The 15,578-nt window shown below is 42.3% G+C and overlaps 1 protein-coding gene across 1 annotated transcript in view; it reads right to left on the bottom strand.

The window, feature by feature from the left end:
• The window catches only part of CDH8 (cadherin 8), a 455,531-nt gene that overhangs the window by 140,320 nt on the left and 299,633 nt on the right, over positions 1–15,578 (bottom strand). Inside the window, exon 7 of the mRNA XM_084813265.1 lies at positions 2,148–2,284. Within this exon, the coding sequence (XP_084669391.1) occupies positions 2,148–2,284 (137 nt within the window). The remainder of the gene's footprint in view (positions 1–2,147; positions 2,285–15,578) is intronic.

Here is a 15,578-nt window from a genome sequence, read left to right as displayed (position 1 = left end):
CCTTTAAGGGCCATTTCTGCAACATTAGAGGCGTCAAATTTGTGGACATGGCCCTTTATGGCCACCATTGTAGACAGCATTAGATAAAGTATATGAAAAACTAGATCCCCCATCTTGCATTAAAATGGTGGCTCACATGAAGGACGGGTGGCTGCCAGGCACGAGAGGATAGGTACAGTAATTCCCAGCCGATCACACTGCTCAGCAGGCAGTGATGGCAGCTCGCCAAGCCAGGCTCAAGGGGGCGAGTGTGTGTGTGGGAGAGTCCAATGGACTCCTGGACCCAATTGCAGCCCACAACTGATACACATGGAAATGCATGTCAGCTAGCATGTAGCGCTTGCTACCACAAACCCCCTCCTGTGTATTTTTTGTTGTACCAAAAAGTAATGTCCAAAAAAAGAGTGATGGTTTCATATCTACAGGGCAATCTTTACTTTGCATAGAAGGAATTACGATAATGATAAGAAAATAATGATAAAAAATATGCGCTGATATTGCTCTCACTTGCCAATCTTTTGTTACATGAAACTTAGTTCAACATCATCTGGATTAAGTGATTTATGACAATTAATAAGGAAAACCATTGCTGTTTCATAAAAAAGCAAAACCTGTCTGATAAAATATTTGGAGAGTAAATTAGTCTCAGACACAGAACTGTGTGTGTTTTTTTGTGGTTTTTTTTGTCATTTTGATTCTTTGTTTTAATTTGAATAAGATTAAAATTAAAACAAAGATTTGGGGGACTATTTTCTAAGGTTCAAGCTACAAGTTAGGCTAACTGTGTAGTACAGCTATATCTTCTGTTGTTGCTTTTTAATTAATTAAAAATTGCTATTGGGACTCTAGCATACAGGGCGGGGAGGTTTAGACTTGGGGGAAAAAATCCCAATGGATGATTTTCATCCCTATTATGGCTGGGGAGGAAAGGTATAAACCTCTTATCCTCACTCTTTGCACTCCTAATAACAGCTGACCCCTGTATCTGAAATCAATGAGAGAGAAAGAGAGAGAGAGAGAGAGAGAGAGAGAGAGAGAAGATTTAGCTACATGCTATGCATTTAGCTTAATATGAACTTTAGTCTTTATTTTATTTTTATCTCATTTTGTTTACAGCTGTTGAAATTCTAGTAAGCGACAAGTGAACTATTCACATAATTCATTTCTCAGTATCTTATGGATAGCAATGGAGCAAACTCTCCCAGTTAGGCTCATAATTGGGCTCTGAAAATTGTATTATTATCCCCCCAAAGAAAACCTTGTTCCTTCTAAGCCAAATTACACCCTAGCTGGACCCAATTATGCACCCAATAATATTATCAGGAGTGTGGCAAGGTCCAGTACTTCTCCCACCATGATTCTCTAAAATTCCTTCCAACCCCCCATCCCACCCACCCATCCATCCAGCTTGCTTGCTACTGCCCCAGTGGTAGCAGCAAGATGAAAGAAGAGAGGGAAGTCTCCTGTATCTTTCACTTGCCTCATATATGAAGCAAGCATTCGAAGTCAGTTAGATGTTTATTTCTGAACCAGAAATTATATATTAAAAAAAACACAACAACCTACCATTCTTTGCCAGTGCTATTTACTGATTTGTGTGTAACTAATGTGTTTTCTTAGCAAAACCATAAAGGAACAGGAAGAAAAGCAAATGCTTTTTGAAGAAGAAACCAAGAACACTCAATGTACCAAGAGAAGATACCTGGAAATATATCTTATGTAGGTGGTTATTTATTTGATGATGATGATGATGATGTCCATACACTGTGTTTTAGGATGGCAGTGAGGATGGGTAAAATGACCTCCCAGGTAGAAAAAGCCTATTTATTTCAAGGAAAAAGTGAGATGAGTACATGCCATAAGAATGTCAGCCCTTAGATGCTACTGCAAATCTATTCATTAGAAATAGCTATTCCATTCCTTCCTGGTATAATTTCCATTTGATGGGATATCTGATTAAAAACAACAGCAGCAGCAGCTAACAGTAATGTATGCAGAACAGACATGCTACATAATGCTTTTTAGCATTTCCCACAGCCTACATTATAAATAATGGTTCCTGATGCATCCTGATGCATCACCAGAAACCAGGAACACAAGACAAAATAGTCAAATAACAAAGTAAGCACTAATGGACAATCACTTACTGTCTTCCGTTGCTACAATAGTTATGTTGTGCCATGTGCTCGTTTCTCTGTCCAGCGGGGTTGCCAATGTTATTCTTCCATCTTGTGTATTAATGTTGAACTGTCTCTCAAGGTCAGTGTTCCGATCAATGGAAAACCTACAAAATGGACATCCTTGAAATTTACCTAAATACATTTATATGGCCTGAATGCATTGTAACACAATCTACTGTAATCCATCACGAACAGCAGTTTTATAGCCCCAGTGGATCTGAGGAGCTTAATCGTGTTATAATTTATAAGACAAAAATGATGGACTGAGAATCAGGATGGAATTATAGTCCAAGGAGTAATTAGCTGTATGCTCTCAGCATGAAGGTTAGAAGCTGTCATCAAGACCAGTAGGTAGCATCTTTTAAAATGTACTGTGAATCAAGAGTTAATTAGATGATCCATCACATTTATTGGACAGCTCGTGCTGTATTTCATAGCAACTACTGATAATTCTGTCGATACATTAAGCAGTCAGGATTGGGGGGGGGTTGTTTGTTTCTTTTTTAACAAGATGCAACTAACATTTTTATCCCAGCAAACACCACTTTTTATTAATTAAAGAAAACATGTCACCTGCTAATGTTTTAATGCAGTGCTGCAGGCAATTGCTGGTTAATAGATCACCCTTTACTGGTAAAATGCTTCCCCCCAAAACCCAGAGAGATCGACTGCTTTATAGATTAGCATCACTGGTTTGTAACAAAACAACTTCGATCAGACAGCTAAGCAGAGCTTGTAAATGAGAATATGCAGGTACATTATGCAGCTTTAACATAGAAGCCAGCTTGACTAACAAGAAAGAGCTTCAGTAAATTGTTCCAATGGTGCATTAAACAAAATGGTGATTTAGGACTCCCTGCAAGATCTCCAGGAAAGCTTTTATGTCAGTCCATTTTCATATAGTTGTTTTATTAAAGCATTACTTGTAAAAGAAACCAAACTGGAAAACTAGGTCTTCCAATTTCTTATGGGTCATGCACAATGAAGGAAACAGAAAGAGAGAGAGAGATTGGAAGGTACTGATATGGTATGGTAGTCACAGCTCTGCGGGGCTTCACTAAATCCTAGTGGTGAATTTATATAAGATACTTTAATTACTATTGTTTCAAGGTATGGCATCCCACAACATCATGCCACAACTGTTTTGCATCTGTTCAGAATTATGCTTCAGCATGCAGTGATAAATTAGTATGAAGCAGCGAACTGGGTTAGATATAATATACTGAGGGTAGCAAATGCAATAGGGACATGTAAGCAAATTAATCTTTGTAAGTACCAATATGAAATGATCTGATCTGCACCTCCTGGACAAATGTGAAGATCAGAACTTAGTTATCCATTAGCTATCCATTTGCACTTCCTGGGTGTTCTGATGCAGTTCTTGGGTCAAAAATGTATCACAAATATGTCTTAAAATATGTATTTTGAGTGACAATATGTTTAAAAATAGGTATTTAAATGCAAGTTTTAATGCACATATATTTATCCCTACACACGCACACACAAACACACACACTCATACTCATATTAATATAGAAATGGGATGGAACAACTTATGGGTGAATACATGGAAAGTGACACATGCCAGAAATAAACAGATTTGTCCATCCACAGAATGTGAGAATATCAGAATATTTTCTTTAAAAAAATGAAGTAATAATTTTCTGGATTAGGCCAAGCATTCTTGGCCAGTATTCTGTTTCAAACAGCAACCAGCCTTATGCTTCTAGGAGTTACAAGCAAAGCATGAATGTCATGCCTTAGTGCAGACTTTTATTGATCTTTTATCCCCATATGTAGTTGGGCTACATCTCTCATCATCTACAGCCAGCCTGACCAATGGTCATCCAATAACAGACCAAGGTTGGGAATCACTGACCTATTGTTTGATTCCAGCATTTCCATGTACACAGGTATACTGCCTCTCTATAGGAAGTTCTGTTTAGCCATCATGGCTGAAGATAAAGCCACTGACAGACTTGGTTTTCTCCCCATGCACTTGCCTAATGAAGTTTTAAAAAGAGATGGGTCAACATGTGATGTTCGTGCTCACTGAGGTTCTCTGAATCCTCCTCAAACCTCAGGTCACGTCGTTCGCGTTCCCAGACAGTTCCTGAGAATTGCGCTCTCACTTGTCTTTGCATTCGGCATTGTGAACAGGACATGTTTGCATGATTTGCAAACAGGAATGAAATTCTCCTACGTCTCCGCATTTAAATATCCAGTCTAAGATAGTCAGTCTTACCACAATTTATGATCTCGAATTCCGTAAGTCTATTACATATTTTCTGAATGACTCCTAGAGCTCAGCTGAAATTTCCCAGAAGACTTTTCCCCCCTGAAAACATTTCTAAGATCTTCCTTTTCCTCACCCCAAAGGGTCACCTTGCAGAATTTTCTACATAGATTCTCCCCACCATTTCCCTCCTACAATGCCCCAGAGTAACGTTAGGTCTGGTACTTCGTGGAGGAGGGTGGGAAATGGTGGCTCAGTTTCCATCTCAGTTGCTGCTGAGGCCACTTGCCGGAGTGGGGCGGGGGGGAACCTTGGTAAAAATGGAAAAAGAAAAGAAAAGAAAAAAGCTGTGCTACTGACACTGCTAATGTCAAGCCTTATCCTCAGGGAACTGTTGGAGAATTTCTCCTAATGGAGAACTCCAAGAGGCTAATTGTACACAGCTCTACATCCAGTGCTTCCTTTAGCTAGGCCTGAACCAATCATTAATCAGCTTTAACCACCAATGACTGCAGGTTCCAATATTTAGGAGAGCAACAACAGTGGAGGCCGGTGGCTCTGATTTTGGCAGGGTGGTGAAGCCCTTGTGGGTTATTTGGGGGATAGGGTTCAGCACTTTGGGTAGCTCCTTTAGAGTTCTGGCTGGTCCCGACTGAAACCTAGAATGGATTCACAGCCCCACCAAAAGAGGAGCCACCAGTCTCCACGGAACAACACATTTCTCTCTAGCCACTCCCTATACATTTCCTGGGTTTATAAACCTCTACAGCCCCCTTAATGCCTTTTCCTGAACATGTGAGGGCTAAAACTGGGGATGGAGCTGGGCTAGCCCTGTCCCCAACATTCCTGTGCAAATAGAAGTAGAACTCCCCTGCAGACCTTACTGATCAGCATAGCAAGGTCAACAATTTCAGGAGGGTGGGGCCAGCCCCTGATACCCCCCCACAAACACACACAAGCACACACAGGCTGCAGGATGCTGGGCAACCCAGAAAACAAAAGCTTTTTAATGAAATGTTAACGGGGGGAAATATCCATCAAAAGAACTACGTATCATCCCAAAGGTCAAAAATGAGCTTGCAATCAAGCGAAATTTGATCTTTGGGGCACTTGGTAGCACTCTAGACATCTTTTTTTATTACCCCCCCCCCCAGAAAACAGGTTTTTTTTCGGGCTTCAGGGGTTCATTGTGGGGCTGGCAGGAGGTTCTGAGAGTCCTTGTTCATGTTAAAAAAGAATTCTGAGTCAGCACTTAGTCAGTGTCCACTAAAACAACCTTCCCCAACCTGGCACCCTAGATCTGTTTTGGGCTGCAACTCCCATCACCCATTACCATTGGCCATAGTGTCAGGGGCTGATGGGAGTTGTAGTTTTCCTGTTTGCCTCCCCCCAAACCCCCCTGCAAGTATTTGAAGGCATACTGCCTTTGAATATAGAGGTTTCTCATAGCCATTGGCAGGCTTATCCTCCATAGTTTTGTCTGATTCCTTTCTAAAGCCATATAAGTCGGTGACCCGTTTTCACTGGGTAGTTTGCACAATCAGAGCAAGGGAAATAACAACAGGCTATGGGTTATTTGAGGGTTGCTGCTCCTTCAAACAAGCCATGGTGCCCAGGTTCAGACAACACGGCAAGTCATACAAGCAAGGGTATTAGGGAAATGGAAATCTATCCGGCATGCACAGGAGGGTTAAAAAGCCACCGTGGCTTGTTAACCACACTGCAATCATATGAACTCATCTGTGTCTCATCCCAACCCACCTAACACGGTTGTTGTTCGAACAGAACAGGGCAGCCCTAACTACATTGTGCTGAACTCCTTAAAGGAAGGGTGGCATACACATGAAATAAGGAAAGGTGAAGAAGAAGGAGGAGGAGAAGGAGAAAGGGAGGGAGGGAGGGAGGGAGGGAGGGGGAGGGAGGGAGGGAGAAGAAGAAGGGGGAGGGGGGAGGAGGAGGAGGAGGAGGAGACAAAGAAGTAGAAGTAGAAGAAGAAGAAGAAGAAGTAGAAGAAGCAGCAGCAGCAGCAGCAGCTGTTTACAAATATCTAATTCACCAAAATAAAAATATTTTGAGGACAAACAGATTCTGGTCTAATCACTACCCAGATTTTCAACTCATCTGTTATTCAATAATACAATGCTGAGATGCTAAACTAGCATTTACAAAAAAAAAAAAGCACACAAAAAAACAAAAGCCCAATGCACACTGGATATGCAAGACTTCCATTTTTGTTTAAAAAATAAAATTGTGAACCCTGATTCATATGTGTAAGCAAAAGTCATATTTCATATTGATTTTATTTAGCTAAGTAAATAAATGCCTCCCTTGATGTAATTCTATTTACAATCTCTGTGGCTATAAAACGTGTGGATTTGTGAAGGTTTCTGTATTGACTTTCAACAAGCTAGTCGCAACCTCAAAATGCATTAAAAAGTATAACAATTTCTCTAAACCAATGAAACAGATTTACAAGTTTGCAAGGAGGTAAAGCCCCCTCCTGACTCTAAATTAACATATATCATGTGCAGTGTTTGCAGCTACCTTGTCTTGCTAATGATATTATAGCTCTTTTTAATGAGGCCACACTGTCAAACATGTAAGCAATACATAAACACACATTTCTATAAAATGGGGGTGGGGGAAAGAAAGAGAATATCTGGATAAATAATAACCTTAGAATTTGCCTTAGTAACACCACAGTTTATTGGGAGTTTGTTGTTAGGTTTTGTTAGTGCTACAGGAAATAGGTGGTATGATCATACATTCAGCTGAAGGTTCCAAGGTGGATTCATATGCAATTTCCAGCAGTGGTACTTCCCTGCTTCTTTACTCATTTCTAGAAAATTCTTGTTACTTTGCAGGGATGTAAATGAAGGTTTATGACAGCACTTGGCATTATGAAGCCTCAACCCATCAGCACCACCATCCTTTTTTTGCTTTCCCCTGCTGAGATGTGAATCATAATATTGATGCCGTAAATCACTGCATCTCAGCAATACCATTCCAACCAGAGAGGGCATGTTACTAGGTGACTGAGATAAACAGCCATGCCTCAGGAAGGCATGAAATATTGTATCTAGGATTTTAGGGCCTGCTGTGAATTAAAAATAAATAAACAAAAAGATTTACTTTGCCAAGGATGAAATATCTTTGGGGTGTATGTGTGTGTGTTGGGTGGGGGGTCCTTTCAAGGGGAAAGAGGTGTCAAATGGGGAAGGTCTGACTCAAGACCTGACAGTTTCTGAATGTATGAATTTATGAGAACAAAAGATGCGTAGGAAGTGTGATAAATATGACTTATCCAAATTCAATGCATTTGGACCTGGATTTTTGACAAGAGTAACACTTAAAGCTCCCACATGAAATCTCCTGATTTCCTCCTCCTGCAATAATTTAGCTATTCGGAGAGGATTTCACACTTCTCCAAATATTCACGCTTCACCAGATTTCACACTTCTTCTTTGCAATTCTAGGCAGTTCAAGATGTATCAAAATGCACATTTAATATATATGTTGAGATGGGAAGTCACCTATGGAGCTTCATGGATGAGTGGGAAATTGAACCCAGGTTTCCTTGGTCCTAGTCCAGCACCCTAACATTTACAATAGTTTGTGGCAAGGGTTTTTGAATATCACCCATAATCCACCTGGGGACTGGGATTAACAAATTATAAAAAGCTAAAGATTTAAATTTTGAGCGTCTAAGAGAGCAATCCCATGGTCGCTAGGCAGTGGCTAGATGGCCATAGGATTGTTCAGTTCTGGGAATCAACCTTAGAGAACCAACACTCTGAGGTTGGTTCCAAGAACATCACCTCCCCACCCCCACTCCCACCACCTTGTAAGAGGTGAAGTTCACCCCGGGCTCCACACTTGGAAGAGCAGTGTGGAACAGGGCAAAAGAGGATGTTCCCAGGGGCAGGGAGGGGTGAGGAGCGTGGAAGTGTCTGTGTGATGCTTCCTATGCATCTTCCAGTCTTCCCCCTGCTGTTCTGAAGTCCCACTCTGAAATTAGCCATCTAGCTGTGAATGTAGGGTGGCTGGAGTGCAGAGGAGAGGTTTTCCTCCATGCTCCACCCACCCTGATTGGATAGTCAGTTGCTTCTGACTTCAGAGGCAGCTGACTATTCCACATAGGATTGCACCTTAAGACTTAAAAACACATGCACAGGAGATAGTACTATAGCAGGTGTAGGCAATGTGATGCTTATTGGTGCTTATGCACCCCCAGACACCTTTCTTGGCACCCATAAATTAACACATTTTAAATTAACACATCACTTTACCAGCAACTCAGATTGCTGTGAAATAGGTTTCTGTTGGGTTCAGCTGAAAACTGTGGGTTTAAAGGAGGTGTTTACTGTGTGAGGGCTTAGACCCCACCTCAGACCCCACCTCTGCCCTGTACTCAGTCTTTTCAACTGGTTACTTGTTCTTTGTGCCTAGCCACACCTCCCCTGGCAGCCATTTTGTTATGGTGCCCACATGTTTCTCCAAAGTTGCCCACAACCCAAAAAGGTTGCCTGCCCCAGTACTAGAGAACAACTTCATTAATGGCAGATTTTGAAGAACTCAAAAAGCTTACATGGGTCAATGATGGATAATGCTCCAATAAATAGATATTCTCTATCAGTATGTCAGGATTGATTCTGAGCACAGGGAGATAGTTAGCAGCTCAGATTCAGAAGAGGAACAGCTAGAACTGGGAGATGCATTTTCCCAAGCCAGTTCAGATATGCATAAGCATGCTTCTCAGGTTACTAACTACCAGATGGCTGGGCCTGAACCTTCCCCCTCTTGCCCCCTCTGTGAGAAGCCGGGAGGAGGAGGAGAAGAGTGGGGGCTGTGACCTAAGAGATGCTATACTATGTTGCAGAGCTAAGAGGGAAAAGTCAGGGGTGGAGCTCAGACGGGTGACCCGGTTAGCGATGTGTGAGAAGAAATATAGGGAAGCATCACTGGAAGGGTGGGACATCCCTCCCTAAGTTAGTCTAGCCAGCAAGCCTCACTTCAAACTGCAGACAATGTTGATGTTCCCATTTGAATCCGCTGAAGGCATTCCTTTGTAGCCTGAGAGTCTTCGAGGATTTGCATTTGTAATGAACCTTTTGATAATGAATTAAAGGCCTGAGACTGAAGCCTCTCTATTTGTGTGTGAGAGTGCATCAGGAAAGAGGGGGCCCAAGAGAAACATGATACAGTATTGCCCACCCCACTTTTCCTTTTTGTGATATCATCACTTAAGGTTTCATATTATCTGAGCAACAACCATCATTGTATAATCATATAGCACAGATGGCAGCTTCAGAGAATTTGATGGAAGGATTGTGCTTATGAGAATAGAGAGAGGCTTAACGTTTTTAAAAGCAATTAAAAATGAGGAAGTGCCTGAGGCTTGTGGAATTTTAGAACTCTCCCCTACCCCACTTTTCCCTTAGTTCCTATCATTTGAATGCTTATTTTGCAAATAAAAACACTTGTGGCACCTTAATGACTCCTTAGTGACATAAACGTTCAGTGGCCAGAGACTAGTACCTGATCAGATGCATGAAATAAATGGCCAACTAGGTAGGTTGGTGTCTATGCAGGGAGGAGGAAAAGGAAGAAGGAGGAGAAAAAGAAGAAGGGTGAGGAGGACAAAGCAATTCACAAAATGAGGTTGAAAACCCAAGCAATGCAAGACACGATAGGAAGGGCATCATATTACTATATAGAACACAAACAAATACAAGCATCTATCAAATGAATTCAAGAACCAATCAGAAGAGGTGTGACTCACTCCCAGCTAAGGTCACTGGTAGTGAATTGGTACAGTAAGATGAGCAGTATAAACAAAGATGCTTTCTGTGGTGAACTAACCACGGCCAGTCTTCACTGAGTCCCACTACCCTCTTGTTTTTGTGCCCTAGTACACTATTATTGGTTGAGGTTGTAATGTTATGTTAGTAATATTTTGCTGTTAGAGCTGACAAGGAGTGTCACTCTTCTCATTGATACATTATTTTTACAATTATTGAACAATTGCTGCTAGAAAAGAAGTGGGTAATACAACAGAAAAATGTGTATCCCCATTTACATTGTACAGTTGTTGTTGTTGTTGTTTATTCGGTCAGTCGCTTCCGACTCTTCGTGACTTCATGGACCAGACCACGCCAGAGCTTCCTGTCGGCCGTCGCCACCCCCAGCTCCCCCAAGGTCGAGTCCATCACCTCCAGAATATCATCCATCCATCTTGCCCTTGGCCGGCCCCTCTTCCTTTTGCCTTCCACTTTCCCCAGCATCAGCATCTTCTCCAGGGTATCCTGTCTTCTCATGATGTGGCCAAAGTACTTCAGTTTTGCCTTTAAGATCATTCCCTCAAGTGAACAGTCTGGCTTTATTTCCTGGAGTATGGACTGATTTGATCTTCTTGCAGTCCAAGGCACTCTCAGAATTTTCCTCCAGCACCACAGTTCAGAGATTCAGAGACAATTCTGTACACATTGTACAGACAGAGCCCAGCCCAAATCAAAATCCCTCTGATTTGGAAAATCTTGCAGACAGAAGTTATTATCAGCATTTACTTCATAATACAACTGAGAAGCCAAGGCGTTTGGGGGTAGGGGGTGGACGAGGGACTAATAAAGTAGGGATACAAAAAAGTGCACGTGCACCCAGACAAAACCCAGGGGGGGGGAAAGGGGGGGGAATGCCCAAGGAATGGGCATTATATGATTCCAGCGATAGAGCCTTTGCTCCTGGAGTGTCCTGGGGCATCCTAGGAAGCAGTGCTCTGAAGTTTCTGCCTGCTTCGTAGATGCTCTAGGAATGGTGCTTCTATGGCAGAAATCATAGAGCTTGTTCCTAGAGCATTTCTTATTTATTTCCTGGGTGAGTGGGTGGTTCTGAAAAAGTTCAAGGTAACTGAGTGTGGGATATCAAGAGCCTTCAGCAAGAGAGTGAAGTAGAAAGGCGAAGAACCAGGCTTCCTAGATGGCTGAGTGGTTGGATAACGAAAGTTTCTGGGAGGAGCATTGGTTCTGACTGATCAAAGCAGTTGTCGGGCCTCTGAAATGGTCTTGGGCAGGACCTGGATTTGAGTGAGTGAATGAATGAGTGAGTGGTGTGTACAGGAGAACAGGAGAGTGTGTGTGCAGTTGAGTAGTGTGTGTTTGAGTGAGTTGTATATTTGTGTGTGTGTGTGTGTGTGTGTGTGTGTGCATGTATCGATACAGATGCTTGTACATGTGCATGCTCATGTACATGCGTGCATACATCTGTGGCCCCCACCGGACACCCAAGGAGGTCCTCAAGGCCAGAAAGTTGTGTACCCCTGAAATAAAGCGTACCCAAGAAATACTCAATGAGCCATATTGAAATGTGCATTCTGATGGGTTGATTGCATCATGTGATGCCCCATCACAATTCTTCTCTGGGCAGATCAAGGCAAATGATAACAGTTCATGAGAACTTCTCCAGAATTAGATGAATCCAAGCATTACCATTTTTCCAAGTTGTGTTTCTAATTAGGGATATAGGGACTGTGTAAAATCCACTCCATCTGTGTTTCGTGGATTGTCAGGTGCCTTTTGTTCCATCATACATTCACAGACAGATTCTTTTTTTCTTTTTGTTTGGTCACATGTAAAATTATGCAAATAATTCCCTAAAAGGATTTGCAAAAATGTACATAATTTACCTTAGTGCATAAAATGTAGTGTATCGTCCCCCATTCCATTCAACTTTTCCCTGTGAATGTTTACCTGTCTCAGCAGAAACTTGTATATTTGACTAGGAATACATTTGTGTACATTTTGGGAAAGTTAAAAAAAGAAGAAGATCCAGAAGTCCATGGACTCCAGGCAGCCTAAGGAGGTCAGTCTGCAGTGGATTCCACAGCGAATTCTTAGAAATCTGACCTGGTTTTAGTCTGTCTTGAATTTCTCCATTATCCCTGTTTCTAATAGGTGTTCCTTGTTGAGGCTGGGGCTTTCTGGTAGTCCAAAAGTTGACCCTGTGTACTTCACCTTGGCTACAAAAGAATTAATACATTTAAATAAGAGAGGAAAGTAAAATCTTGGCGAGGAGATACAAATCCCCTTCCTCGAGTGCCTCAGGGCCAAAGTAAATATGACATAGAATGTGTCTTTGCATTTAAAAACAAACAACATGGTAACAGCATCTCCTAGGGTAGTGGAGGTTATCGGGGGATTTTCTCACAATAAAAATACCAGCTTCAGAGGAGGGATTTTCCTTAGGACTACAGCAGGAGAAGAAAGGGTTCACTTCCCTTCCCCGTTCAATGCTTGCTGCAATCCCATGTAGGGATCTACTCTTTTAGCGTGGGAAGATGTCCTTTAAGACAGAATGGGTACCATTTACAGCCCGTCACCAGGTGATAGGCCCAACAAAGTATTTTAAGTTTTGAACACAATGTGATTCGCAGTGCACAAACAGAATAAAATTGGCATTATTGTTTTTTTAAAAAATCCCCAGAAATATATAGTACAGAAAAGAGAATGAAGAAAAGGATGAGAACAATAACTTTCCAATTCTTTCTTCTATTGGAGGCCAACACTGGTGGGTACCCAATGGGACCCATGAGCAGTGGAGACTGGTGGCTTCGATTTTGGTGGGGCTGTGAATCTATTCTGGGTTTCAGTCAGAACCAGCCAGAACTCTAAAGGAGCTATTCAGAGTGCTGAACCCTATCTCCCAAATAGTTTCAGAACCGTGGAAAGATCCTTTAGAGTTCTGGATGATTGCAACTGAAACCCAGAATGGATTCACAGCCTCACCGAAATCCAAGCTGCCAACCTCCACTGCCCATGGCTGGCAGGCAGGTCACTGCTAACTGCTAGGGACCATTCTCCTCCTTTTTGACACCTCTATGTGCTTAGGAAGATAAGAAAGCAAGGTACCAGGCCAGCACAGAAACAAAACAGAGATGAGACCTCCTAGTGCTAACCAACAAAAGGCATTGTGCATCTTATCTTCCTTAAACTTTTTTTCATAAGGAAAAAAAAAAGATGGAAGAAGTGGAGAAAAAAACAGGGGGTACACATTAAAGATGACATAATCTGCTCCTGCCCCCATAATATCCCATGAATGAGACAGTGCAAGTACACAATAGAAGTCCATCAAGGCCAATATTGTCTACTCGGAGTGGCCACAACTCTCTAGGGTCTCAGGTAGATGTCTTTTCTATTATCTACTACCTGCTGCTTAAAAAAATAAAAACAAAACTGAAGATGCCAGGGATTGAACAATGGGACTGTCTGAATACAAAGTGTGTTCTCTGGTACTGACTGACTGGAGACTTGGAGTGGTTTTATTATTCTCTATCACCTTTGAGATCACTGTCACCCTCTTCCTCTGGTCAAAAGGGAAAGAGCAGGTGTTGGAGAAAGTCTCTACAAGAATGAGAAGGAGCAGCAACTATAGGGATGTACAAATCCCCTTACATGCCATCCGTGGGGGGTCCGCTGGAGGGGGAGGCAATCCATTCCTCCCCCCAGAATCCTCAATGTGGGGGAGGCAATCCGTTCCTCCCCCCCCCGGAATCCATCCAGGCAGGCTTTATGTCGCACCTGCAGAGCCGGCCGCCAGTTCCACAGGCTGGAGAAAGTCAATACAGCTGGCAGCCATTGCCATGCCGTATCTCTGTCTCAGTCAGTCCCCCAGATGCAAGTGGTGTAGCAGCGCCATTTGCATCCCTGTTCACGCGATAGGCTACACAAATATTTGTGTAGCCTATCACAGCCAAAAACAGGGACGCAAAAGGCATAGCGAATGCCATTAGCAGCCGTAGAGCTGGTCGATTAGCCTAAATGCAGCTGTAAATGGCTGCATTTAGGCTAATCGACCAGCTTTATGGCTGCAAATGCTGCCCACTATGCTATTTGTGTCCTGGGGACTGACTTAGACAGAGATAGGGCATGGAAATGGCTGCCAGTCATATCAACTTTCTCCAGCTCTGCAAAGCTGGTGGCCGGCTCCGCAGGTTCGATGTGGACAGAGATCCAACCTGGACGGATCCTGTGGGGAGGTGGAGGTGGGTGGTCCGTTCCACCACCGACTCTGGGGGGCCAGATTCTTTAGATTATACGGTCCTTATTGGAATTCTCCACCATCACTAAGCAACTGCCATTATTTGTTCACTTGGCTAGTCTATTCCTCTGAGTGGTATTGCCAGTTTAGGCCAGCCTGGGGCAAGGAGGGGGAAGAAAACTGAGTGCATCTTGTGGTCCCAAACTTGAAGCCAGCACTGCCCCCATTGTTCCAATGGCCTTGTTACTTTCCTTCCATTCAGGGTTACCACTCTCAGAGCAGCTTACAATAGTACTAAAACAATGAAAGCCATCATATGAAATCCACATTAAAACAGCAGAGCAGTTTAAAGCACACACGCACACACTCACAATGAGGGATGTATGGATTTTGTAAAATGTGAAGGTTTATCAGGTGCCTTTTGTTCTGTCTTCTGATCATTGATGGAATCAGAGTTGTTGTTATTGTTGGTTTTTTTCCAAGTTTCCAAATTGGGCAAACTTGCAATTGCTAAAATGTGCAAATACCTCAAAACGCACACATCCCCCCAAAATGTGCGTTTTCACACTTTAGCCTATAGGAGAAATACATATTTTTGGCCTGCATTTTTTTTTTCTTTTACGTATTTTTCTATGCCCAAGTTTGCATACAATTCTGGAATGTACAACAACAACAACAAACGGTCTTCAAGTCCATGGAATCCATTCCACTTGGGAAAAGCCTGTCCACTGCAGAATCTATGAATGGGATTCATCAAAATCCAAACTCATTTGATTCCTTTGTGGATTTCTCCAACATCCCTAGTCACAACCATGTTTCCACAAATCAAATAAAGCTCATTAAACAATAAATAGCACTTAAAAAAAAGTTCAAACAATATTTTTAAAGGCCTCGGAAAATAAAATGATATTTCCTTGAAAAGACATAAGATTAAGTCGTCGGGCAAACCTCCTTGTTGAGACCATTCCATGGATGGAGCACCACCAATAAGAAGAGCTTTTCTATGGTCTCCACCTGCCTAACTTCCAAAGGCTGGGGTGCACTGAGAAGAAGGTTTCCAAACATGGCCTCCGTGTATGGGCAAGTCCATGTGAATATGGGTGGTCTTTTGGATATCATACATATTATAC

The sequence above is a fragment of the Heloderma suspectum genome, chromosome 8 (genome assembly GCF_057233095.1).
Source record: "Heloderma suspectum isolate Gila_16-S chromosome 8, 16-S_ref, whole genome shotgun sequence".
Classification (NCBI taxonomy): domain Eukaryota; kingdom Metazoa; phylum Chordata; class Lepidosauria; order Squamata; family Helodermatidae; genus Heloderma; species Heloderma suspectum.
This window is presented reverse-complemented; position numbering and strand designations above follow the sequence as displayed.